The 27,334-nt window shown below is 50.1% G+C and overlaps 9 protein-coding genes across 9 annotated transcripts; 7 read left to right on the forward strand and 2 right to left on the reverse strand.

Annotated features, from left to right (window-relative positions):
* Positions 1–6,719: 6,719 nt before the first annotated feature.
* Positions 6,720–8,849, forward strand: CLAFUR5_20182 (uncharacterized protein; the record flags this gene model as incomplete). The annotated part of the gene is made up of 1 exon (XM_059463019.1): positions 6,720–8,849. The coding sequence occupies one exon, from the start codon at positions 6,720–6,722 to the stop codon at positions 8,847–8,849; it is 2,130 nt and encodes a 709-aa protein (XP_059318969.1).
* Positions 8,850–8,878: 29 nt separating this feature from the next.
* On the reverse strand, positions 8,879–9,973 carry CLAFUR5_04509 (uncharacterized protein; the record flags this gene model as incomplete). Its single annotated transcript, XM_047903657.1, has 3 exons — positions 8,879–9,082; positions 9,150–9,761; positions 9,887–9,973. 3 exons carry the CDS (start codon positions 9,971–9,973, stop codon positions 8,879–8,881), a joined length of 903 nt encoding a protein of 300 aa, XP_047760376.1.
* Positions 9,974–10,268: 295 nt separating this feature from the next.
* On the forward strand, positions 10,269–12,008 carry CLAFUR5_04510 (uncharacterized protein; the record flags this gene model as incomplete). The annotated part of the gene is made up of 4 exons (XM_047903658.1): positions 10,269–10,475; positions 10,531–10,653; positions 10,720–11,514; positions 11,610–12,008. The coding sequence occupies 4 exons, from the start codon at positions 10,269–10,271 to the stop codon at positions 12,006–12,008; spliced, it is 1,524 nt and encodes a 507-aa protein (XP_047760863.1).
* A 544-nt stretch (positions 12,009–12,552) lies between these two features.
* On the forward strand, positions 12,553–13,403 carry CLAFUR5_04511 (uncharacterized protein; the record flags this gene model as incomplete). The annotated part of the gene is made up of 2 exons (XM_047903659.1): positions 12,553–12,914; positions 12,935–13,403. 2 exons carry the CDS (start codon positions 12,553–12,555, stop codon positions 13,401–13,403), a joined length of 831 nt encoding a protein of 276 aa, XP_047760922.1.
* Positions 13,404–13,643: 240 nt separating this feature from the next.
* Positions 13,644–17,946, reverse strand: CLAFUR5_04512 (uncharacterized protein; the record flags this gene model as incomplete). The annotated part of the gene is made up of 2 exons (XM_047903660.1): positions 13,644–14,219; positions 14,269–17,946. 2 exons carry the CDS (start codon positions 17,944–17,946, stop codon positions 13,644–13,646), a joined length of 4,254 nt encoding a protein of 1,417 aa, XP_047760864.1.
* Positions 17,947–18,701: 755 nt separating this feature from the next.
* CLAFUR5_04513 (uncharacterized protein) lies at positions 18,702–19,094 on the forward strand (the record flags this gene model as incomplete). The annotated part of the gene is made up of 1 exon (XM_047903661.1): positions 18,702–19,094. The coding sequence occupies one exon, from the start codon at positions 18,702–18,704 to the stop codon at positions 19,092–19,094; it is 393 nt and encodes a 130-aa protein (XP_047760865.1).
* Positions 19,095–19,730: 636 nt separating this feature from the next.
* CLAFUR5_04514 (uncharacterized protein) lies at positions 19,731–21,029 on the forward strand (the record flags this gene model as incomplete). Its single annotated transcript, XM_047903662.1, has 1 exon — positions 19,731–21,029. The coding sequence occupies one exon, from the start codon at positions 19,731–19,733 to the stop codon at positions 21,027–21,029; it is 1,299 nt and encodes a 432-aa protein (XP_047760920.1).
* Positions 21,030–22,250: 1,221 nt separating this feature from the next.
* On the forward strand, positions 22,251–22,973 carry CLAFUR5_04515 (uncharacterized protein; the record flags this gene model as incomplete). Its single annotated transcript, XM_047903663.1, has 2 exons — positions 22,251–22,394; positions 22,461–22,973. The coding sequence occupies 2 exons, from the start codon at positions 22,251–22,253 to the stop codon at positions 22,971–22,973; spliced, it is 657 nt and encodes a 218-aa protein (XP_047760921.1).
* Positions 22,974–23,166: 193 nt separating this feature from the next.
* On the forward strand, positions 23,167–24,402 carry CLAFUR5_04516 (GPI-anchor transamidase; the record flags this gene model as incomplete). The annotated part of the gene is made up of 1 exon (XM_047903664.1): positions 23,167–24,402. The coding sequence occupies one exon, from the start codon at positions 23,167–23,169 to the stop codon at positions 24,400–24,402; it is 1,236 nt and encodes a 411-aa protein (XP_047760861.1).
* Positions 24,403–27,334: the final 2,932 nt, after the last annotated feature.

Here is a 27,334-nt window from a genome sequence, read left to right on the forward strand (position 1 = left end):
CGTTACGCCTAAGACTACTTTAAAGGCAAACGGTATAGCGAGATATACTATCTTAGTATATTTATCCGAGGAGGATAACTAAGAAATCTTAGATATACGAGATACGAAAGAGATCTAGAAACTTCTATAGAAGAATTATAGTAAGGTCTATAAGGCATACGTAGTAGCGCTTATAAAACAGCTAGTATCGTTTAAGCTACCGGACGATTAGACAATTAGATAAGGGCAGATATATCTAGGTAACCTATCTATATAGATTACCGAAATAGATAGTAAAGAGACCTACTATAAGGACCCTATCCGGAGGTTTAAGCACCTACTAAGTAGCCTCCCGGACGTCTACGCTAGTACTAGGGACACTATCCTAGCCTAGCTAAACCTAGGCTAGGAATCCGCTATAACCTTACTTAAATCCTACGAATTACGGATCTAAGAGAGTAAGGGCGAGACCGCTCTATACTCCTAGAGGCAAGGGGCTAGGAGCGGCTACTTTATCTACGATAGTAACTACTTAGTTATATCGTACCCGGAACTAGATTCCGTAAAGAAGTTTATTAAAAAGAAGAACACCTAGAAGTAACCGGAGAAGAAGTCCTACGAAGAGCTAGTCCGGGATCTAGAAAAGGCCTAAAACGCCCTTAAAAAGTCTAGGAAATAGTACAAGGATAGGAGAAGCCAATCCGATAATAAGACAAAGGTAAAGGCGATACGAGCCTATACCTTACGAGAAAGCGATACCGAGGAAATATACGACGACGAAGTCGCCTATTCTACTACTAAAGTAAAAGGTAAGTTTCCCGCCTCCGAATAGTTACTAGACTCCTATACCTCCTTATATATAACTGATAATAAGTCTCTATTCAGATCGCTTAGGAAACTAGTAAGAAGGAAAGTAATTAAAGTCGGTAGGGGGTACCTAGATATATTCTATAAATGAATAGTAACTATAGGAGGACTAACGGGGAAATAAATTGCGCTAGAGAAAGTCTTATTTGTTCCTAATCTTGGAGTTAATCTAGTTTTATAGAGGCAGTTTAGTAAGCAATTCGATATTAAACCTCTAAGCTTTATACTTAAGTATAAGAGCGGAAAGCCTATCGTACGAACAGTACTATAAGGGGGGGTACCGGTAGTATCTTCGATATCCGACTCCCTAAACTAGGTAGATAATAGGCCTCCGGAGATGTTATACGAGGAAGCTCTAGCCGCGGTAACTACTAAGGATTAGTAGGAGCTTTAGTATAGAAGATTCGTATACCTAGGTAAAGGATTGCTCCGGAACGTCTATAGGGTAAGTAATAAGAAGGACCCGATTCCTATCCCGGATAAGTATAACTATAAGGTATACTCTATTGCGAATATACGGAAGTTTAAAGGCGCTATCGTAGAACGAAAGAACGAAAGACTTACGCTTATATCTATCGACATCTACGGACCCTTCGAAAATACGACATCTAGGCTAGGTTTTAAATACTAGCTAGAGATCGTAGATAACTTCTTAAGAAAGAAGTAGGTGATCCCGCTTAAGAACAAATCCGACGTACCGTAAGTACTATAATAATAGCGGCTAACTATAGAGAAAGTATCTAAATGCTACGTAAGAGTAGTACGGAGTAACAATATACCTAAGCTACTAATGGTTCTAAAGGAATAGGAGAAAGAATCGGGGTTTAATACGATATAACGGATGCTTATAACTCTATATAAAACGGAGTAGTAGAAAGGTCAATCTAGGTATCGGAGAACGCGATCCGCGTAATGCTCGAGGAATCGGGAATGCCGATAGAATTCTAGCCTAAAGCGCTAGAGGTATAGGCGGTTATACGTAACCTACTACTAAATAGACCGTTACTTAATAGTATCTAACTTTCGCCGGAAGAAGCATTTACTAGTAAAGTACCGACGGTAGATTACCTAAGAGTATAGGGTTATAGGGTAGTAGTTTACGTAGAACCGAAATTATATCTAAAAGGGCTACGATAGGATAAGTTAATAAACCGGGGTAAGGAAGCTGTTTTCGTTAGATACGGTTAATCGACTAAGTAATAGTTATTCTAGGAGCTAGATATACGAGCTATTAGGCAGTATAGCTAAGTAGATTAGTTCGAAAACAAGAAGGGGGGAGATCTAGATTTAGGTATCTCCTTTATAAACTAACCTAGTAAGGTACCTAAACGAAGGCTAGTCGGTCGACTACCGGCGGTCTCGCGACTACTACTAGTTTAGCGACTAGCGGATACCCCGATAGCAATCCTACGATCCTCGGGTAGTATAATACCTAGGCCCGACGAGAGTAACGTAAGCGAGATAGGGTATAAATTACCCTAACTTTCTACTACTAAAGTAGCTAAGTCCTCTAAAGAAGAACCGACCTAGCTAATCCCCGCTCCCTACGTAGAGACCGAACCTACTACGGCTAAGGACAAAGGACTAACTGTCTTAAGACCGCTCTATATCTAACTTCCCGGTAGACTAGATAATATCGCGGACTATAAGAAGATCGAGGAAACCCCGGAGCTACCGGAACTAATCGTCCGGAGGAAAAGGACTAGGGATCCTAACGATAACTACGGCTAGGACTAGGACTATAAGGCTAAGTACTATAAAGCTATAATAGCTTTGTTCTACTAACTACTATAGGTAAATAATAGACTTACCGATACCGACGAACGTATATTTATAGCTACGGTAGAGGAACTATTTGACGAAGTCTAAGAATACGCCTTTACTATATTCGGACCTAGTATTACCTACTAATAGGAAGTACCTATCCCGAAGATATATAAGGCTACGGTAGGGGATCCTAAATAGGGCTACTTATAGAAGGACGCTATCGATACCGAGCTACTCTCGTTATTAAGTAATAATACCTAGGAAACGGCTATCGCTCTAAGGGGGGCGAATATAGTCACCTCTAAGTAGGTCTTCGACGTAAAGAGACTTATTAGCGGAGTAATCGAAAAGTTCAAGGCAAGACTTGTCGTAAGAGGGTTTTTATAGAAATTCGGCGTTAACTTCGAAGAGATATTCGTATCTATAGTACGCTATAACATCCTAAGGGTCTTTATAGTAGTAGTTTACGAGCAGGATCTCGAGATATACTAGGTCGACGTTAACAATACGTTTACCTAAAGCTACCTAGCCGAAGACATCTATATAAAACCTCTACTAGGAGTCGAAACCCTACTAAATACGGTCCTTAAGGTACTCCGGAGTCTCTACGGCCTAAAGCAGGTAGCTAGAGACTAGAATAAGCTCTATATTACTACGTTAGTCAAAATAGGATTCTACTAATTCGAGGTAGACCTATATCTCCTAACTTATACTAAGAGAGACATTATACTACTTATCTATATAGACGATATACCTATTATAGTACTAAGGTTAGCCGATATCTAATAGTTTAAGAAGCAGTTCGCGTAATACTTTAAGATTAAGGATCTCGGGGAACCGGAGAAACTACTAGGACTAAAGATTACTCGCGATAGGCGTAACGGTACCCTAAAACTCGACTAGGGCTACTATATCCGTAAGGCCCTTACTAAAATAGATATAGCAAAAGAAAAGGCAAGCCTAACACTCTCGCTAATAGATAGTTATGATGATCTCCGTCCTATAGCCCCGAACGATAAGAGATATAGTAAGGATAACTACTAGAGTAATAATAGGACCTAGATATAGCTAATAACTATAACGAGATCGGACCTAGCCTTCCTACTCGGGAGAACTAGTACATATATAGCGGATCTAACAAAGCGGTATATAAAAGTACTAAAGAAGGTCTCGAGATACCTAAGGTCGTTCCCTAACCTAGGGTTAATATTTAGACGTAGTAGCGGTGCCCTAACCGGATACTTAGACTCCGACTACGCGATAGATCGAGTAGATAGGATCTTAATTCTAGGACATGTCTAGCTAGTATACGGTACGCCTATATCCTAGATAAGTAAGAAGCAAAAGTCTATAGTAACCTCTACTATAGAGGTAGAGTTTATAGCGATAAACGCCGCCGCGAAACAATCCTAGTTCCTAGCGGCTATCCTCCGAGAGATAAACTACCCGGGGCTAGTAGGAGACTACTCTTTCTAACTAATAGTCCTAGCCGATAAGAGTACCGTCGACAAACTAAGACTAGTACGCCTTATAGGGGATAACTAGGCGGCTCTGACCTTAGTTAAGGACGCCTATATCTACGAAAGATCTAAGTATATTAATGTTACCTATAACTATATTAGGTACCTCTAGTAGTAGAGAAAGATTAAAGTAGAGTACTACTATACTAAGGAGATAGTAGCAGATAGTTTGACTAAACCGCTAGCCGGTCCCTAGCTCTAGACCTTTATACGATAGCTATAGCTAGTATAGTAGGAACAATCGTTCCTCGCCTTACGACCTAAGTAGGAATATTACAAATATAGGTCAGTAGGTATGTCGTACGGTACTAAGACTAACTTAGTATATACTAAGCTAGTCGAGATAATAGTACGGTAATACTACCGAGACACCGTACGAATAGTAGGAGCGACTTAGAGGACCTAAAGTCGCTTAGCTAGTTAGTATAAGACTATTAGAGGAACTGCCGTCGTAGGATAAGATATAGATAAAACCGATAAGGCGTAGTAAAACAGAACTAGGACTAGAGCAATATCCCTCTATATAGGTATAAGAGACGTAGTCTCTATACCGATAGTAGAGACACCTTTAGTACTAAACACTATTCTACTATATACCTTTGTATACTATATTAGTCCTTCCTCCTTCCCTATTACGTGTCCTAACTTCCGTACATATATATACTATACCTATTTAATATATAACCTACTTTAAGGTACGACTTAGCGAGTACGACACCTAATCTTAGTACTTCCTCGTATACTATTACGGTTTCTCTATAATCTCCCGAATATAGCTTCTTATGTCTCTCTATATATTAGTAATAATCTATTCGACGTATTATAAGTAGGTATAAGTACGTAGTCGGGTAAGGTATAAGTCGAATAGATATCCTATCTAAGAGAGGCGCGGAGGGCGCGAGAGTTATATACGGGCGCTAAGCCGCTAGTCGGATTAGTTAGCGGGCGCGAGGTCTAGGTACGTACCCGCAGGTTTAAGTAAATATACGCCGGTACAGTGATATCTATTTAGATTATTAGCTACCTCTTTACCCTTTAACTATAAAACTAAGTTAAGTTTGCCCTCTACCTATAAAGCTAAGGTATATAAGTACCTCTTAGATATAAGAACTAATCTACCTAACTAACCCTATATATAAAAACTAAGATAACTATAACTACTAAACGCGGCTTACTATTACTAACACTACTACTAATACTAACTAACCCTAAGAGTAAGTCTTAGAAGGCTAGAGACTCCTAGAAAATCTCGAAATAAGCCGACTAGATTAAGGAAAATATTAAACGTAGCTTATAATATATCTCTAAGGGTACCGTCCTCTATAAGGTAGAGTTTATAGATATCTAGGAGAAGAATAAGAAGTATATATCTACCCTAATCGCTATCGATTAAGCCCGCCGATTCTCCGACTCTCTAAGGTATAATAATAAGGTTACTCTCTATAATACCTTACTCGACTAGTTTAAGAGTAAGCTACCTATCCTTAAGGGTATTAAATCTAGAAGTAAGGTCGAGAATAACTCTATATATTAAGATGTAGCATCTCAAAGGGAGTTAATAATTAGGAAGTGATCTAGTAGCCTAAGGTATCTATAATAACTTAGCTTATAGGAAGATACCTTCTCTTCTCTTTAGCTTAGATAGATATCTAATATAATCAATATATTAGTTCCTAATATATTGCTATATACTCGTGCTATTAGTTAGTTAAAGATTAATCTCTTACTCTACTCCGCTTTTATTAATCCGTACCTATTTAACACTATATATAATATTCTAGGACTCGGTAACAAGATCGGTAAGATACTTAAGAATACCGTTTTACCCTTAAAGAAGCGAGCTAAGGACTCTAGCAATAAGGATAAGAGTAATAGCCCTCCCTAAAAGAAGAAGAAGAAGACCTCTACTAGTAGTAAGAAGGAGATTAAGAACCTAATTAAGGATATTAAGGGTAAGATTAATAAGGTAACTATAGCTCTTAAGGTACTCGGTAAGAAGGTTAGAGTCCTAAAGCACCTTACTTTAAAACTCTAAGGGGGTATATAAAAAGATAGTATAACCTTATAGCGTAAGATAAGATTATAAGATTAAAAATAAGCGTTATAGGGTATAAGAATATAATAGATATTAGCCGAGGAGATTGTAATAACTAATTTAAGGTAACAACTTGCTCTATACAAGAGCTAATAAGGCACTACTTTCAAATAATATAGTTTTTCACAGCTTACAAACCAATGCCCTATACTTTCTAATCGAGATCCCCAGTTTCACACGAGTGCTGTACACTGTGGCGCCACCAGCGGGAACACCTTCGCTAACCCAAGGCGACCTATTTCTACGCCATCTAATACAGAAAGCCGAATCCTTCGTATCGACAAGAAACGTTATTCGCCATTCCGATGGCGCCTGACATACAGCTGCCACATTCGGGCAAGCGTGGGCATGGATTACCGCTGTACTGGTCACGAACTAGTTGTGTTGACTAGTCATTCGCGAGGTATGTATATGGTGATACATCTCTTTCACGTCTTCGCATTCCTGGCTTGGCTTTTCCTTCCTTCTTCGGTCCCCCCCCCCCAGTCAGTATGGATGCGCGAAGTGTGAGGTCTCTGGCGGAGAGTCAGAGAGGTTTGACGAAGAGTTCGAGAAGTTATCGTATGGATTCGCTGGATTCGAGAAGGCAGGAAGGTGGATACATGGCGAAAGAGACGAAGGGTGTGAAAGTGTCGCAGGACACGCTCAACGGCTCAGATGAGGAGACGCGACCTGCGAATCGACTCAATCGTGGATCTGCACTGTTCGACATCTTCGTTGCCATCTTGCCGCTGTACTTTGTGGCATTCGCGTTTCTGGCCTATTCACAAAATGGGACCTTGGCGACTTTACCTTTCGACCAAATCATCTTCAAGATGGCTGGCTACAACCCAACGATCTTTGGGATCCTCTTCACATTGATCTGTGCAAAGTTCATCAAGGCTGTAGCAAACTTCAAGCTTGAGCGAGGAGCAACAGTTGGAGCGATACAGCATCTGCTAGGGAGCAGATCGCTAGTGAATGCGGTTCTCACTCCCATCAAGCTGCATGGTTTCGGTATCGTGGCCCTTGTTGTAATCCTGTTCTGGATGCTGGATCCTCTTGGAGGTCAGATGGCACTGCGTGTGGCCTCGAGGGGCTCAAACTACACCACAGTCCCTACCGACTTCGACTACTTAGACTTCAATACCTCACCGTTCCAAATGTTAGACGCGCCGAATCGTCTCGCCCCTATCAACGCCGCCTTCAACACAGCCCTGATGAGCCCTGCAGCTTCTAAGAATGGGGTAGAAGATATGTTTGGTAACATACAAGTCCCGATACTAGAGTCGCTGAAGAAGAGCCAGAAAGCAGACTCGGACGGCTGGTACCGCACGGGGCAATTGGCTCGTACCAATGACACGAGCAAGAGCGCGGATCTGCTGGAGCTGTTCATCGGAATACCAAACGATGCAGACACGAACCTCAACGTTCCGGACCCAGTCTACGTTTCGTTGAATGGCGTGCCTTACATACGAAATAACTCCTCCTCGACATCGGACGATCGCGCTCTGGATGGACCTGTATTGTTGTCATCGATCAGCACTCGTAAAGTCAACCTTGAGTCTCAATTCAAGGTCGAGACGTCCTACTTTTCAGTCGACTGCTCAGTAGCACAAGCAGGCACAGCACGAAATGGAGACAACTTCGCCGAGGGCATCAACACCAGGACTGGCGTAGTCTCCAACGACCACCAATTCGTCATCTCGTACGATTTCAACCATACTATCAACAGCACCGCACCACGCCAGATTGAGCTGACATCATGGAACGGACACTCGCAGCGACCGGGAAACGAGGTATCAAAAGCCACATGCCAACTCACCACAGCCTACGTGGAAGTGGCTGTATACTGTGCCTCCAGCAATAAGTGCAGCGTCTTGGCCATGCGAGAGTCTCTGCTCGACAACCCGAAGCCTGCACTTTCTCAACTTGATGGGATTGCCCCAAGCTGGAACCTGACCAGCAACATGACCCAAGCACAAAGACATGCTATACCTGAGCTGTTCTTTTCGGGCTTCATCAATGCGAGTGGCAATCTCACTCAAGACACCAATGGCTTGTCGCCGATTGAGTGCTACTTCATGCACCCGGAGAACCCATACCGGTGCTCAATGGATGCCAGTGGCCAATATGCGCTTTACACGATCGGCGATGAGCTCTTCTCAACACGCTTCACGCAGCTGCTGAACACCTACTGGATGGCCAACGTCGCGCCTTATTCGATGACCGGGAGCTTCACACCCAACAACACCTTCGAAGGAAGCATTGCTGCTACCACTTCCGGCCAACTCCGTATCGAGACCACCGTTCTTCGCTGCAACACTCCATTCATGATCATCCTCGTCACTATCTCAGTCGCTCTCTTCCTTGCTGGCATGGCGACTGCATACCTCGACGCTACTAGGAAAGGCGCGGATACCTTGGATGACTTTGCTAGCTCGCTCAGGTATAACCCGTACGCGCACATCGAAGCTGGATCTGGAATGGAAGATGGCTCGGCGATTACGAGAAGGCTAAAGGAGACTTTCGTTCAGCTTGGTGACGTGAGGCCAGAGGATCCTGTGGGCGTTGTTACGATCGGAACGCCGACGTGGAAACAGCCTATGAGGATGTTGCAGCATGATCGACAGTATCACTGATGCCGACACACCGCCAAGTGAAAAACGCTTCATGTATTGCCCTCAAGCATGCTACCGTGTACCCCGCATCGCAGCGACGCCTTCGCAGGTTCAAGCGTTGGCTCTCGTCCTCGGAGAGACGAAGCGCTGTCAGCGTCAACGAACTTGATCAACAGAACCAAGTCGGTCATCGTCCCTGGATGAGTCTGCCTCAACGCTATCTGGCCATAGACTGAAGTGCCTGAGCCAAGGTCCTGCAAACATCAATACCACAATCAGCGAGAAGGCGAACAATTCCACAAACGCTGCGGTTCCCCATACCCATTGTACACCCACCTTCTCCACCCACCCGTCGTATAGGAACTGCACAGCAATGGCGAATGATATACGCCACACATTAAGGGCAGTCGACACTTCCTGCGGAGATCCTTTCCAGATCTCGATGATATAGTTCGTCTGCGGCGGAACACAAGCCACGGCGGCAAAGATGATGAACACCTCGGCGACCGCGAGGATCATGTAGTGCCAGTGGTTGTGCAGAGCCGCTCCAAACAGGCCACATCCAATAGGCCCCACGATGAGTGATGGTAGCCAGGCGGCATGAAGGCGATACTCTACCCGCCAGATCCCATTGTTCCGCTTTTGCAGAAGCTGCGGGATCCGACCATTCACCAGGATACCGTAGACCACACCAGCAAGCGCGCCGACCCAGGCAGAGAAGGAGAAATTTGAGACTCCGACTGGTGAGAAGCCATAGCCTCCAGCTTCTAGTGGTTCGAATACAATGATCGGGATCTGTGCACCGATCGTGATGAACCAGCCCTGGAAGATCAATCCATAGGTGCCGGCAAGGATCGTTATTGGCGATAGTCCAATCGCGAAGGTGGCTTTCAGCGAGCGTATGATGTTCGACTTGCGATTCGGTGGCGCCACCTTCGTATCAAAGAAGAAAAGGGCAGCTCGTCATCCGAACCATGTCTGGGGGATGTCCTTCGGGCCAGTGGCCGCTGCTCTTGGAAGGATGAGCAATGTTGGTGGAGGAAGGCTCATAAGTGTACAGCATCAGTCGGGTTGTTGTCCAGTAGAATAGGTGTTGAGCAGAGGTTAAGCAATGTATTCAACGTTGTTGTGACGTCTCGTTTCATCCATGTACCGTTGTGCACTGTGGTTTCGTTGCAGGCGGCGGGTGTAAGTAGTATCCTTCCGTGCCGTGCGTGCCTTCCAAGCTCTGGGCAACATTGAAGCTTGGAAGCATCAAACAAAAGCTGTCGTCAGCAGGCAGCACCACCTGCATGCGACAAACAACAACCACTGCCAAGCTGCGCTCGCCACCGCCTTCTTGCAACGACGGACTGTCTATTGTGAAGATATTGATGTGCTTGAACTAAACTAAGAGATTGTGAAGTCCCACTCCCGCGATGATCTGGCGTCAACGTCAAGATGCAGGCATCAGTGATTCTGGACCAGCCCGGCAACGTCGCCTACACGAATCTTGACCAAATCAGCGGCAGAGTCATCGTGAGAGCCGCCAGAAGTTCTGATGTCTCCAATATCCTCGTCAAGCTGGAAGGAGAGTCGCGGACACGCTTGATGAGTCCCAGTGGTCCACATGGCGAAAGGCCGAAGCCGCAGGTGGAATACCACAAAGTCGGCCACCATACCACTGATCCGACTATCGGCCACAAATGCTGACATGCGGCAGATTCTATACAGACTCGACATGGTGTTTCCGCCGGGAGAAGTCGCGGAAAGCAGGAGCCATACGTCAGGCAAGGCTAGCTACACTTTGCCCCCGGGCCAGCATGAGTATCCGTTCAGCTTCAAGGTATACCACGCTTCCCTGTGCAGATCATGCTCTCAGCAGAAGTCCATGCTGAATCGTTGCGCATAGCTGCCGTTCAATAACAGTTGCAGCCTAAGCAGCAATCAGACGCCTATGGTTATTGGTCTGGAAGTCGCCAAGCCAGCACAGCGACATGTCAAGAAGACGTTGCCGCCCACCCTCAACGGCTTTCCAGGTGAAGCGGAGATCAGATACTTTATCAAGTGTACGGTCAACCGCCACTCCATCTTCAAGGAGAATGCGAGAGCTTATGCGCCTTTCAACTTCTTCCCCATCGAGCCGCCCAGAGCACCTTCCACTGGAACTGAAGTGTATGCAAGGCAGAAGCATCAGTTTGATGCATTCCCTGGTGATCATGCAGCGAAAGACCGAATGAAAGGCATCTTCGGCAAGAAGTCGAGTGCACCTAGCTCGCCTACGATCGGTTCTCCAGGCCAAGGGCCAGCTATCAGTGTAGATGCAAGATTACCAGCGCCTGCAATCCTGACCTGCAACAGCGATGTTCCTCTGCGACTGATCCTGAAGAAGCTCAATCATCATGCTGGAGCTGTCTTTCTGCAGTCTTTGCAGATCTCGCTGATTGGGCATACAAAGATCCGCGCTCACAATGTCTTCAGGACAGAGACGAATAGCTGGATCATCATGAGCAAGAGCAACATGGGTATAGCTGTTGGCTCGCCGAACGATCCGAGGGATACAGGGACTGTACTGGACGACAGAATGTGGCGTGGCCAGTCACTGCCTAACACTGTCGCCCCTGGTTTCGAAACATGCAATATCGACCGCTTTTATCAGCTCGATATCAGGATAGGCCTCAGCTATGCAGGAGATGGGACTTCGAAGGTACGGCCAGGGCAGATGAGGAAGATCGTACGAGTTTACTATCCTGCCTGCCTTTCCCGATATGTGCGAGTATGAATGCTAATCGTGAACTGTAGCCACAAAACATCGTTCTTCCCTTGAGGCTGGACACGCTTGTCTACTCTGGCATTGCTCCACCACCGGAAGTCCTCGCAAGAATGGCAGAGGCCAAACAGCGTAAAGGAGAGACCCCTATGGCGAGCGAGCTCAGGACCGAAGGTCGATTGGACTCAGATTTTGGCGCAAACCAAATCCCGCCAACTCCGATCGAAGCAGAAGGCTCTACGGCACCCTTATTCCCAGCTCGGACAGGGGTCGCATCGGCAGAAGAGATCGCTGGAGATGCGCCGCCAAGCTACGAAGATGCTATTGCTTCGGATCTGCCACCTGTTGTGGCACCAAGGCCGACATATGCGCCGCCGCCAGCATCGGAGGATCCGCTGTTAGCCAGTGACGAGAAGAAGGGTTGGCATTGAGATCATTGTAGGCACAGGTCGTGTGCACAGATATGCTAATTGCAGATTCGATGTGGAAGCATGACAATCCAAAACGTGCTTGATGAGCCAGCACGTTCGTGGGTCAAGTCTGAGTGTGTTCATCAGGCGTAAGCTAGTCCAAAGAGTGAACAGAATTGCTTGTACAGAAGCTGCTTTTGCGACGCTGACTCTCATCCGCGGTTGATGAGACGTGGCTGGAGGATTAGCTGCGGTGCGAACATTCCTCAGCGGCGCGCAAGGAATGGGCCAACACGCGAGATTCGCGCGACTGGAATGGGGACTCCAGCCCCATATCCTTGCCATACAGGACAAGTTCGCTATTTGTGTGGCCATGAGGTACGATAGACTCTTCCAGCCTTGAAATGCGAAACTGGTCAGCTTGCGTATACTCAGCCGCCATCATGCATACCACTCCAGATACCAGCCTCCTTGCTGGCCAGGCGAGTTTAGGACTTGAATACATTATGGCCAGTACAGCTCTCGTTCGAAGCTCCATCACAGTCTCATCTCATCAAAAGCAAAAATGGCCTCGTTCATGAACATGATCACAGCACTACTCGCCCTCCTCAGCACACCAGCCAGCGCACGCCACATACACCGTCGAAGCTCCCACAAGCATGCCCGCCAGCTGGTCGTCCCCAACGTCGTCCCTGTCGTAGCTGTCTCACCTCCGACCTCCCCTACGCCATCAGCATCACTGCCCGCCATCACAGCAGGCAACGCAGCCATTGAGGACATTCAAGACATACAAGAAGGACTATCAGATCTACCACAGAACCTCCTAGCCTTCATCCAAGCCGTGAGCGACCGTCTAGAGGAGGTAGAGGGAGTACTACAAGGACTGGTATCGAGCTCGACTCTGCCTACACTGCCGGCATCGGGAGAGTCTGTCACGATCGAACCAGCGTTGCCCACGATCTTACCGCCGTCACCTACGCCGACCATGAGCGGCGCAAGCTCGGTAGTATCAAGCTCGACAGTATCATCCAGCTCTTCGAGCACGGAACAGTCTCTATCAACCAGCGCTATCTTGCCTCCAGCGCCATTTACTTCGTCATCAGCATCGTCAGGTTTCGCTACCACATATACTACAAGATTGACATCGACGAGGACCCGTACCAGCACGAGCACAACACACGTGCCACTGGCGACTGGTACGGGTGCACCATATCAGCCGATGAATGGCACGACGATCACATTTACCTCTACGATACCGGCGGGTACAGGGGCAGTCTACCCAATCACACTGCCCCTCGACTCCACTTTCGTGACAAGATTGAGAGCAGGTGCCACTCCGGCGGTTGCCTAGGGGAAACAATGAAGGAACAGCATGTAGAAGATAGCACAGTCATTCAGAATTATATACCCCCATAATGACCCACTCCCATAGCACCACATAAACATTGCACAGCGCTGCGCTCAAAGAAGGGGTGTATCATACCATAACCGTACCCATGTCCGCACCCCACCCTCCCGGCTTGTCGAATCCATAACGCCATGCTCTTGAGCCCGTCCTGCCGTAGTCATCTCAACAATGATATCGCTCGCTGCACACACGCACAAAATACATTACGCCACGATCCCAGCTCGTCTTACGCATCCACAATTTGCTTCTTACTCACGAATTGTGCCCCATGCTCTTCCTATACCACCACGTCCAGGCTGCCTTTTCGGTGCGCCGCCAACACTTTGGCCGTACCCGTGGTTCCGCGCTTGTAAGCTCTGTCGCACGATTGCCTCCGCTGCCGCTGCCGCTGCAAGTCGTTCTTTCTGGCGTGACCGATCTTTGAGGTAGCGCTCCGCTTCAGGACGCATACGTAGAATGCGCAGGATCATGTCGTCGTTCGGATCAGCTTGTGCTTCCTTCCGCTTCTCTTCTTTCGCCTTTCGCATCGTGCCGAGGTTGCGACTTTGGAGAATGCTCTTACTGCGGCGTGTACCGCCAAGTGAGGGTGAGAGGAAGCCGGCGGGTGCAGAAAGGCGGTTGAGACGAGCAGCTTGTTCTTGCTGGCGGGCGGCAGTGGCGGTGGCCATACCTTCAGATGTGCGGATGAGGTTGTCGCTTGACTCGAAGTAGAAGAAGTTGAGGTTCTGGAGATCGTGGTACTTTGGCGATTTCAGAACGTCCATCGGCACTCCGTCAGCAACGCCTCGCTCGTGATCGAAGGCCAGGAAGAAATCGAAAAGGATCTACAAGACTGTTAGTATGTCGTCACACGGAGATTGGAGGTTGACTCGCCTGCAGCCATCTGTATACAACGTCCACCTCTTGCATAGTGAGAGGCTTCTGTGCACTTAGCTTGTCACTGAGCGGCGGCACAAGCAGACCCTCGATGGTCACAAGCACCTCCTTCCATAGTCTCGTCATAACCATGATCATCGCACTATCTGTCAGCGTCTGCTTCATGATCGCAAAATTATCGTCGAAATACTGCAACAGAGGCTTCAAAGCATTACTCGCGGACTCTGCAAGACTTGCACTGCTCTGTTGTGGTTGTGCCGAGACCGATGTAGGTCGTCCCGAGTACTGGCTTGATACCTTTGACAAGTAGCCACGCATCGTGTTCATACTAATGCCTGCCACAGTCGCTGTGGACGAGGAAGTGAGCGTGCGTAGCGTCCTCCGAGAAAGACATTCCTGGATGTAAGCGGAGAGCTTGTCGGTGATTTTGCGTGTCATGTCTCGCTCGGCTCGCTTGAGAGTACGAAACGCCTTGCCGAAGTAGAACTGAATGTCATCTCTCTCGCCTTCCATGGTCACCCTGACTAAAACACGACCTTGCGTGTCAAGATCTAGCCAGTATTCGCGCGGTAGGTAGTCGTTGAAGTGGTTCGGATCTAGCTTCAGACTGGTGCGTCCAAGGCAGTCATGGTCCCCGAGAGCATCCCAGTCCCACACTGTGGCGATGACGTTCAGCGGTCCTGTTGTCAGGATGTCGACGGTCTCGTCCCATCTCGGATTGAGTGACTGGTAGACAGTCCTAGTCTTGGCAAGGCGTTTCTGGTATTCATCACCTAATACAACATACGGATCGCTTGACCCATTCATATCACCGGCCTTGAGATCCTCTGCCTCGATGATCTTGATGGTGAACATGAACTTGTTCTCGCCTCGCTTCCGGACGTTTGGCGGTGGCGGTGGTTCATACTTTTGTATCGCTGCGACGCATGCATCCACATTCATCTCTTGCTCCAACTTGTCCAGCTGCATTGTCGCATACTCAATGTCGTTGATCTTCACGAAACTTTGAGGCCAGAACTGGAATGGCTCGATCTTCGGTCCCGTACCGCCAGTTGCCCACACATCACGCGCAGCAGCGAGCCACTTTTCGTGCTGTTTCTGCTGAGCGCGTGCCTCCTGTTCGTGCGTCTGTCGATCCATTTCTCGCGCAAAGGCGGTTTCCAGTAGCTCGCAGTATCGTGCGACACCTTTGCCAATGGACTTGCTGATGGCCGTCATGAACTTGGCGTACTGTAGATCATCGTCCCAGTTCAATTGGATAATCTGATCGATGCTCTGGTTGAAGCTGACGAAGATGTCCATCGCGCTCGAGGAATGACGCTCATCCTCTGTTGGTGGATCGCCACGCTCTTTGGCGGCTTGGTCTTGCCGCACTTCAAACTTGTCATGCTGCACAGCGGCGTTGACCCAGTCGATGATCTTGCTGTCGGTCATTGCGATCCATCGCCACACGAAATCCTGCAGGTGACCTTCTATGTGGAAGCCGAATTCCTGTCCAGGTAACGCTTGAGCATACACATTCCGAATATCAACCAGATCCTTGTACAAGTCAAAGCCGTCCTGCGTGGGCACTTCCTGGCCTCGCTCCTTGTTCACCTCCATGATCCGGGCTACCAGCTCCTTGGCGTCTCCAGCGAACGATGGAAGGATCTCCTTTACCAGAATCTGCAGAGGAGCTACGCCCATCACCTGTCTCAGTGCACCCTTATATCGCTTCTGCATCTTTTGACACAAGGATGTCACAGCCTTACCAAGCTCCATGACATGGAAGAACTCCCACTCGGCGCTGTTATCGGGCACGTTCTTTGCTAGCATGTCGTGGTACTTATCGCGAGCTTTCTGCTTAAGACGCTCGGTCATCAACCCAGCAAAGCCATTCAAGTCTTCTTCATTCTTGGTGAACAGCGTATCACCGTAGATGTGATCCTCGAGTACGCCCATCACTGTCACGATATTCGGAGGCTTACTCTCATATGCGTGTTGGAAGATCTCGAACATTTCGCGCAGTAGAGCGTCGTGTAGTTCACTCAGAATCTTTCGTATCAACGAACCATCCGCTACAGTCCATCGATCACGGTCGTACAAGGTGACTTGGACAGTAGACTTGGTCTTCGTGCCCTTCTTCTGTTCCAGTGGAGGCTCCTTCGCGTGCATGAAGGCCGAGTCTAAAGTCTCGAGCGTGACTTCTTGATTCTGGAACTTCTCACGTATCACATCGAGAAACAGCACCAAGCGCGCGATTGGTGGAACTCGCCATCTATGCGCCACCTCGTTCAGCAATTCCATCGATTGTTCCGATAACAGCCTCGACGAAGCCGTGCCATCGGCAACAGCTTGTCGAAATTCGTCATCAACAGAATCAGCAGTGAAGGCAACCTTGAGCACCTGACGATAGTATGCGCGCCAATCGGGCGGGATGAATGTGAACTTTGCTTGACCACCGTCAAGGGACCCAGTACCAGAGTCTCTCGGTGAAGAGTCACCAAGATTCAATCCGCTCATGTCCACAGGTTGATCGAACGCATAGCTAGAGTCGCCATCTCCTTCCCGCGACAACGTCCTGGCGAGGTCGTTGTATGCACTGTCGCTCGGGACGTTCGGAAGTGGCTTATATGAGGGGCCACCGCCAGAAGATGTATCCTTCGCCAATGATGGGTCCGACTGGATCAGGGCCAGCATCATTTGGCTTATATCGATGAACTCACCCTTCCTCCAAGTATCATACGATCCATCCAGTTCAAAGTCGTTCGGCGTCAGCGTCACTCTAGTGTTGAGCGTGATATGGTTCTGGTACTCCTTTAGATCGCGAAGTGCTGCCTTCTCCGTCCATTCGTCCTTGTGCGCGTTGATGTCGTTCTGTGCCTGTACTGTTGGCTTCGCGAATATCCTGCACACTCTGATCACCAGCGGCATGTCCCTAACCTCGTATGATCGTGGTATCTCGACCTCGATGGTGGTGCCTCCCTGACCGCCGTTTCTCTGGCTCGAACTGGCCAGATCTTGGTCGTGTTGTAGCAACTTCGTTTCCAAAGTCTTCAGCCTACTGGTCAACTCCGGCCTGTCTCTCGTCCAGTCGTTCTTCGAAAGCGTGTCACTAATCAACCTCACGAACAGGGCAACATGGCGATCGACCATCAGCTTCCAACCATCATCTTCTGCGCTCTTCCCCTTTTGCAGCTCGCTTGTAGCCTTGGAGAAGAAAATCAACAGCAGATCCTCTACTCTTCTGTCCTTCTCCACGCTCTTGCGGAAAGTGGGATTCTTGAACTCATTCAGAAATGCACCAAACGTCCGTTTTATGTTCGCATCGCCATATTCCGGCATCTTCTCAGATCCCACCAACACTCCCGTCAATCGCTTATCCAGCGCGTTCATGAAGCCATGTGGGAAGCGAGTGCTCTTGTTGTCTCGTATCAAGCTGAAGTCCTTGACCATGTCCTGAATCGACGTCGACGACCGCTGGATGGGTTTCGATGTGTTGGCAACGTGCTGCACTCGTTTCTGCCGTGGCTGGAGCAGATAGTTGAGGTATGCTGCTCGAAGGACGTAGAGGTAGGCATCTTGGTCGGTCACAGTCGTGCGTTTCCCATAGGACATGTTGCGCTTGATGGTCTCGCGGGCGGAGTGCGAGTTCGTGCGGCGACTGTTGACCGACGATTGCGCCGAGCGCTCCATGATTGGGGACGTAGGCACTCAGGCCAAGAATCGTTGTCGTGAGCTGGGCGTGGTCATATGACTCTTGCGTGCAGTCGCAGCAGGCTGTCTGTAGTCTGTGGTGGTTGCTGCTCCCTGGGGTGCGAGATGCGCGTCAAGCAGGAGCTCCTTGTTCACGTTGTCGCCTGCCAGTTCTGCAAGAAACACGGATGCACGTTCGAAGAATAGTAGGACCAATAATGTACATTCAATAATCGTTGCTCAGTGGGTGTTTGTTGTGCGGACGCTGTTTACAGACACGACGAACAACGGTAGAGAACCGCTGTATGATGTCTCGTGTGGCGGGTGCTAGCATTTCGGCAACCCAATCTGACGTCGCTCTACCTAGGTAGTCTACTGCAAGTTGAGAATAAGCTCATCGCGTGCGCTAGTCAGGCTCCAGTGGACATCCTTGTCGAAGCCCAAGGCCTGTCCACCTCACAAGAGAGAAAGCATTCACTGCACCGCGTGATCACATGCTAACGGCTTCACATGCTAACGGCTCTCGTGGGTCCTACCCTTCACCAGTGGAAGCTGCGGCTCTGCGGCACGTGCACCCAGTCACAAGCTTCCATCTTCTGCCCTGAACACACTTGAGCAAGCCCATCACCCTCCACCTCTGACCTCTCACGCAACCACCGCATCGCAACGCTCTCACCAACAGACCACCACACGGCATCGCACATCGTCCAACTCTCGCACCAACACCACTACCAACCACTCTCACGACCACCAGTATGGCCGAACAGTTACCAAACCAGCGCTCCGAGAGCCCCGACACCCCAGCCAAGGCGCGTCTCACAGAGGCCGCAAAAAAGGCGAATCACATCCAATCTGAAAAGAAGCGTCGCCTGCACATTCGCGCTGGCTTCGACCGCCTCGCAGACATCGTGCCAGACATGAAGGGTCAGGGCCGAAGCGAGGCCATCGTCCTTCAGGCCACCGTCGAGCACGTCAAGGCGCAGCAGCTCAAGAAGGAGCAGATTAAGGCGATCTGCATCCAACGCGGCTGGACTCCTCAAGACGTCGAGAACGTCTACCGCGAGCACGAAGAGCGAGTGCGCGAGCAGGACGCAGTGCGTGAGGAAGCCTTGAAGCGGGAGATGGAGGCGCAGGGTCTTGGGCCATAGGACGGCCCTCGACCCGGCGACTTCACCACCTCGCCTCAGCAGCAGGAGGATATTCTCCTGCAGGCGATGCACATGCGATGATGATGAATCTCCGACTCCACCTTTGCTTTCGACAGCTACTCTGCCTTCAATGTGGCTATCCGCGACTACGACACGACATTACATGAACGGCGCCCCCTTTGTTCTTCGTCTTCTGCATCACTCCGCTGGACGGAGAGCAAGGTTTCAGTCGGAGGAAGACGTTTGATATTGGAGAACTCTGGCCGTGATCAGAGCTTAGGGACCTGGCTTTACACGACTGCGATACGAGACACTGCGAACAGCGCCACGCCTTTTCCATCACCTTATACATTGCTCAGCGAGCCGTGAGGACGGTGACAGACGATGAATGGCGCTTACATTTCGCAATCTCTGACTCGTGATCAGAACATGAGCGATGAAAATGATGATGCAAAAAGCATGCTTTGATGGATTCTTTGTTCTCACGGTTCAACTTCAGCATTGAACCTGCCCAATGCGGGCATAGAACAAAGAATAGACTGTGTTTAGAGCAGATTCCTATCTGCCTTTTAGAAACGATCCGAGCTCCGTGTCTCAATCTCAGACTCAAGTCCCACAGCGTAATCTCGAGTCACCATGCCCCATTTCGATACCAAGATCCTTCAGTCCTACGTACCGTCACGAACACCTGCCTTGCCCGAGCCTGGCCTCGAAATACCCCCTTCCCGCTTCGTACCTGTATCAAGAAAGCACAATCCTTACCGTGAGCGAGAATACGTGTCTGCGGGATGGCCAAGGCAGGTCAGCTTAGGACCAGGCCCAGACCAAATTGACGATCGACTCCTCGAGGAAGACAATGAAGACTTTTACGTCCCGCCCGTGGAATGCATGCCTGGTGACGAGTACAATGACACGGAGATCTGGCGTCCCCTGAGCCGACGCCTCGTGGAGATATACGGCAGACCTCAGTTCCCTATCACCGAGTGGCCTGAGTGGATCGTCAACGAGTACTACCGTGGTCTACAAGAGCACCACTTCGCGGTGGAGAGTGATGATTGGCTGGCGAGATCCAGGAGTCAAACTATCGTTTGTAGGATCTGGTTACAGACGTTGGCACGAGAGGACGTGATCGAGGAGTGGGTGCGACTCCATCCCGACCTGTATTACACTGCACAATCCCCGGTCACAGTAGAAGCAGACGAAGTGAGGGCAGAGCCATCGCAGACTGGCACCACAAGTGAAGAAGAAGACATCAGACCTGCATTCACTTCACTGCAGCGGCAACACAAGAGGACTAGTAGCTCTTGGCACCAGACCAATGTTGGTGGCAGTGAGAGCTCGACTTTTGTGGAAGATTACATCGACCACGATTGCCATCGCGAACAACACTCGCCCAAAGCATGTCGCGAGTCTAAGCTCAAGCGGGAGGAAGGAGAGGCTGAAGTGAGAGAAGAGCCAACCACCGCTCCTCAGACTCGCACATACCGCAACTTCCGCATGCAAAAAGACGCGCAGCCGAAGAGCAGGGTACGTTTCGAGGACGAAGCTCCCACTGCCATCAAAACCTCACTACAATCACCTCCGCCCTCGGCGGCGTACATACCTCTACCGCCCACTCCCGGCGCCTGGCCCCAAAGTGAGGAGAGTTCGCCAGCTGGTTCTGACCCTAATGAGCGTGGTCCAGATCCAGCTTACATAGAAAACTCGAAGCGATGGGCGGAAGACGCCAAGAAGCATGGAACAGGGATCGGCCAATCCGCGCAACCGTCGCCGGGTGCTAAGGAGTACCTGGAGAAGCTCCATCGAGGCGCTGTCAATGCTCATCTTGACGCCTATAGAAAGTGGAAATATGCCACCACGGCGGATAGGAATAAAATAGACGCGATCAGGGAGCTCGCCGAGATGCGAGCTAGGAACGATGTTGCAAGTGGATGACATATGAGTGAAAGAGGAGGTGAGGGTGATCTGACCATGGATGCGAATGGTGGCTCACTCGATGGCCCTGCTACCTTATGAAGAAAGAGTGCTGGAGTCATTGTCTTGAGGTCTGGCCGACCCTCGAGGATCTGGAGTCGTATCATCGCGCTACTGGTGCAGCATATCTCCAAGCACTGGAGTCGCTTTGGACACAAGGAGTTGCAACACGACTGTTCGGCGCAGACTTGACATACCTTCCTAGCTAGAAGTCGAACGAGATTGTATCCCTGTCTTACACTGGGCTTCTGGACTGCTTGGAAGGCTACACTGGCGCACGATAGTCTCGAGCTGCAGGGGCCCTTGTTGCTGCATTGTCGAGTCTGCCTCATGCGGAGTGTTGTTACACTTAGGGTAGTGGTAGATAGCGGCCGTATGGTATGGGTTCCAGGACACGCCGCGTCGTGCAACGATGGTAGAGAGCGGAGGCAGCTTCGCGCTCGATGTATGCTGCTTGGCCTACTGCTCTTGGTAACATGTAGGGGCTTGACGACTAGGTGACTAAGTGAAAGTCGAGGCGATGGCACGGTGAAGCAATGCCTAAGTAAAGAGCTGAGGATGTTGGCATTGAATTGGGGCTTGCTGCACCGATGGCGTGCCTTTCGGTTCGCGGCAGCCGTTTCAGAGTTTCGTCACTTTTGTTCAGTTCTTCGCGCGAGGAAGGTGCAAGGATCAAACGCTGGTATAAGTATTTCTTCTTACCTCCGGCTTCGCAGCTTCAACTCGAAACACAACACACCGTAATCGACCGCCGCCTACTCCTCCCTCTCGTCTTCACCCTGCTTGACAGGGTTTCTTTAAACACAGCATTGTTTCGCTGGTATTTCCTCAACACTACCTTTTAGTCGCGCCTACGCGGCCATCAACAGTCTCACCGAACAACACTATCCGCCACTTCTACAGTCTTGTGTTTTGCATCAATATGCTTGTACTCGAGATGACCTAGCTTGCGGGCAGCCCAGCTCACGAACCCTATTAAAAAGTACTGCACGATTAGTAAGTGATTGCCAACATCGCATACCGATGGACATGACTGACTCTCACAGCATTTCTCTTTCCGCGGAAAGTCCAGTCATTACAGTATGGACGCGGCCTTGAACCAGTATCGCCGCCCGTACTTTGCCAACATCGGAGAGGCATTGTCCTCTTCCTCCCGATTGCAACACACACCACATCTACCAAATGCTATGTTTTTTTTACGACTCTACCAAACTCTCCCAAGAGGTCGAGCCAGAGCTCTCGTCCCAACCAGCGCATTCCCTAGAAGACGCGGAAGTTGCTGATTCCCTGCTCGCATTGGCCGTAGATGGCAGGCCCGAGAACGAGGTAAGCACAACTTCATACCTACCTCTAGTGGTAATCCCTCGCCCAGTAGGCTAACACATTTGACAGACGCCTGATGATGCGGCGGTCGGCTGGCAGGACGCAAGGATCATCGCCTTCTCTCCGCTTGTTTTTTCCTCGGACATTCTCCACCAGAATGATGGTCGCCGTGGCAGTCTTGCGAATGACAGCGGGTATGGCACTACTGACAGTCGGCGGAACTCCTTATCCTCATCAGCAGTAGTCAGGTCGAACCGTGGTACTGGTGTCCAGTCCCGGAAAGTCGTGAGGCAGAGAGAGCGTCGCCTAGAGCAGAGTCAGGGAATCATCGTCGGGTTGCGTCCTCGCACCGACAATCGCCGCTACAACGTCCGCAACAGACGGTACATCGTTCGACGCTTACATTGGTATGCTGCGATGGGCCAGGAAATATCGTGGGAGGAGTTCGTGGAAGACTACAATGCTCGCTTCCCGGTCCCCGGTGTGTATCGAACGGAAGGCAGCCTCAAGTTGGAGAAGACCAGACTCCAAAACAAAGGTCAATTCGAGCTGTCGTATTGGCGGGTGCGAGGACAGGCATAAGCGTGGACGTGGGCTTCTTGAAGTGTGGCAGCTCATCCTATGAAGTTGGAGCGCGACAGACATGGTCAGGGTTTGAGCCGCGGACCGAACTCCACAGACCTACCCTGAATGAACACGGGCTTACCAATGCAATGACCCTCACTGCCTCCCTCTTTCCTCTCTTTCATGCTCATCATCTTCACAAACAACAGCCATGCGCCTCCTCGATCTCCCTACCGCGCTACTTGCGCTGCTTACCCTCAGCGATGTCACCTCCGCGACGCACACGTCGAACTGGGCAGTCCTGGTCAGCACATCGCGTTTCTGGTTCAACTACCGACACCTTGCAAATACGCTTAGTCTATACCGAACAGTAAAACGATTAGGCATTCCTGATAGCCAGATCATCCTCATGCTTCCCGATGACATGGCCTGTAATCCTCGCAACTCGTTCCCCGGCAGCGTCTTCAATGACAAGTCGCGTCAACTCGACCTCTACGATGACAAAGGCACGCTCGCCAACATGGCCGGCATGGGAGGTATCGAAGTCGACTATCGCGGCAACGAGGTCACAGTTGAGAACTTCATCCGTCTCCTGACCGACCGATGGCCAGCGTCGCATCCCACCTCGAAACGCCTCATGACCGACGACCGCTCGAACATCCTCATCTACATGACTGGCCATGGCGGCAACGAGTTCCTGAAGTTCCAGGATGCTGAGGAGATCAGCAGCTACGACTTGGGGGACGCGTTCGAGCAGATGTGGGAAAAGAAGCGGTACCACGAACTGCTATTCATGATCGACACATGCCAGGCCAACACAATGTACCCCGCGTTCTACACACCCAACATCATTGCTACGGGAAGCAGTGCGAAAGATCAGAGTAGCTACAGTCATCATGCGGATCAAGATGTTGGCGTTGCGGTCATTGACAGGTGGACGTACTACAATCTCGAGTTTCTGGAAACACGACTGAACAGCACTTCTGCGGACGTGAGACTGGGTGAGCTCTTCGACTACTACACTTTCGACCGGGTACACAGTGATGCTGGAGTGAGGTACGACCTGTTTCCGGGTGGAGAAGAGGCCGCGAGAAACAGGAGAGTGCTGGATTTCTTTGGCAGCGTGCAAGGGGTGGAGACGGATGCGAGGTTGAGCGGGAGTGAGAGTGACTGGAAGGCAGATCTCGAGGCTCTGAGGAAGATCATGGAGCGACAACAAGCCGAGATGGCTGGACCAAATGGCACGCAGCAGGATGTGCCGAATGCAGGCGCTGGAGATGGGAGTGAGGCCACGATCAAGCCTGCGAAGAGTGCTGAGCAGGGCAGACTCGCGCTTGACATGGCACAGAAGGGGGGACATTGGGTCAAGAAGGCGGCAGGGCTGGGCTCACTGGTGGTGCTTGGGGCCGCATGGATTGCTTCGAATGCTTTATCGAAGAGTGCCTGAGGGAAGGGTGTCCATGATATGTGCTTGCACCGAGGCGTTGATTGGAGTTGTGCTAGTGCCTGGTTGATACTGTCGCGATCCGAGCGTGCACATGGGCAACATCCCATCATCAAAACTTGAGGCCACGTACGCTAAGAATCAGGTGACTGATTAGTCACCTGCAGCCTCTTCAAGAGCAACACTTGTCCATTCTAGATAGACACATGCAATACACAACCTGCTTTTGAAACACCCTATATGAGCCCGTACAATAACTTCCCACACTTCTAACGTGATAGTTATGAGCCCGATTAGCGCTCACTAACATTCGCTGCGACAAGGAAGCCCCAAAGCAGAGTTTGCATCGTCACAGCACTACTGCTACAACCAGTGCAGTAGTATCCCCTAGGCCTAGTGAACCCGCGTGGAACTTTCACCAGCCTACAACCCATTTTGCAGTTATGGCCACTACCGAGACGCCGGTGACTACCGGTGCCCTACCTCAGGGTACCGTGGTTCTGAAGAGCCATGACCAATGGGACAAGTTTGACCGTCAGCTAGAGCTCTACGCAGAGTCTTTGAATGTCTGGAAGTATGTGGATCCTCACCAACTGAGTAACGAGCCAACAGAGCCTACTCACTTGACGTTTGAGGAAATCCAACAAGCGTACACGGCAGGAGACGCTACGTCAAGAGATCTCATCAAGCTACAACAAACAGACGCAGACCGAAGGCAACGGATGTACGACATCTTTGCTGCTGCGCGATCAAAGCTCATTACCTACCTCATCCGTACGACGACAGAGCTAGGGCAAGAGCTAATGCACGGCCAGAACACCCTCAGAGCGAAATACCAGGCTCTCAAGGATCAGTATGGTCCAGACGATATGCTGCGTAAGCGGCAGCTAACGCTTGAGCTGTCTAGGCTTCAGAAGGCTAGCGCACGCAGAATCGATGACTGGTGCTCAGACTGGTTAGTTTTGCAGACCAAGATGCTTAAGTGCAACCACGCCGAGTACGACGACCTTAGTAGACACTTCCTACTTGCTATTCAGCAGAAGCAGGCTCCAGCCTACGGTGCTTCTCTATACAACGAGTGGAAGCGTGACAAAATGTCACTACAAAAGCTTACTGAGCGTTACCTCGAATGGATACGCGACACCGCACTAGCAACAACCAACGGTCGATCAGTCTTCGCAACCTTCTCCGGAGAAACCTCAGCAGAAGCAGAGGATGAAACAGCACCCACAGGTGCTGGTCAAAAGGAGGGTGACCGTGGCAGCAGCCGTGGTGACAACCGTGGCAACAGCCGCGGTGACAAGGGTCGTGGCAGCAGCCGCGGCGACAAGAACAAAGACAAGGACAACAACAGGCCAAGCGGCTGCTGGAACATCACCGGCGAGCCCAAGGACACCTGTCACAAGGGCCTGTTCTCATGCGATGTGATCAACCCCGACAAGCGCCCAGCAAAGGATCAGCGCTCAGAGCAGTGGAAGAAGTACTGGAAAAACTTCATCAACTACTGCTTGAGCGACGACGGCGAGCGTCTGCTTGGCGTGTTGAATCGCAACAATCGCAAGGACCAGGAACGTGACAAGGCTATTGCTGATGCGAAGAAGGCATCACCAAGCGATAAGGGCTTTGTTGGCCTTACTGTTCTTTCTAGCTCAATTAGCAAGTTGAGCGTCAACTTCAGGGATTGCTGGGTGTATGATAACTGTTCAGACACTCATGTGATCAATCATCATGACCAGGAGGGTGTAGAGTTCATTGCAGAGCGCCTCACCACCTCAGAAATCCAGGCTGGAACAACCACCTTTCCAATTGCAGCGTTAGGGCGCGTTCATATGTCAATTGGGGGCCATTCATTCACCTTGCTGGATGTGGCTTACTGCCCAGGCTTTCATGTGAACGTCATCTCTCACACACGCATGGAAAGAGCCGGACTCTGGTGGCACGGACGCAGCAATTCAATGTGGCACAACGACACTAAATTGATGGACCTACACCGCCCTACTGGTACAATCCCTTTCTTCAAGGTGGTCACACCACCTAAGTCACCCATCATTTACCAATGGCCTACAAAAGAGGGCCTAGTACTGCCGAAGGTCACTGAAAAGATGCGCAACGCGCACTTCATCAGCACTATTGGCAGGGGTGCAAACATCGGCGATGAACCTGCCAACAGCGCAGCATCTCCAACTGCTCAAGAGGATGGTGATCGCACCGTTCTCGCAGTCATGAACAGCACTGGGGGCACTCAAGGTGCAGCTACGTCCAGCAGGACCCCCATCAAACACCGAAAGCTCTCTGGCCGCCAGTGGCATCAAATCTTTGGTCACATTGGCGCTGAACGCATCAAGCAGTTGCCGCTCAGAGTTGAGGGGGTGATCATTAACGATGGTCCAAGCGCACCCCTCACTGCACATTGCAGAGCATGTGGGCTTAGCAAAGCTCACAAGGTGCACAATCGGTCTCAGCCCATCAGGGTGATGACCCCATACGGCCACATGGCCATGGACTTGGCAGAATTCACTGTCGCCTACAACGGTGACAGGTACCTCGTCCACTTCTACGATCTGGATACCCATGGACACTTCCAGTTCACCATCAAGAACAGGGATCAGCAATCGGTGTTGGCTTGCTTCAACAGCCTGCTGAGCTTCATCAACTTCATTGGTCGCAGGTTCGTATGCTTCTACAGCGACAACGAGCCCGCCATTGGGAAGGTGTTTCGCTCAGTCATTAACAACAACAAGATTGAATGGCACGCAACCGCGGAATACGCGCCTGCGCAGGACCCAGCAGAAAGAGCTGGAGCTCTGATCATCACCATGAGCAGAACCATTCGCATCCACGCACGATTGCCGGAAAAGCTTTGGCCAGAATGCACTGCAGCAGCGGTGTACATCCTCTGGCGATCCCCTATCCAGTCAAAGGGCTGGAAGACCCC

This window comes from Fulvia fulva, chromosome 4 (assembly GCF_020509005.1).
Source record: "Fulvia fulva chromosome 4, complete sequence".
Taxonomy (NCBI): Eukaryota; Fungi; Ascomycota; class Dothideomycetes; order Mycosphaerellales; family Mycosphaerellaceae; genus Fulvia; species Fulvia fulva.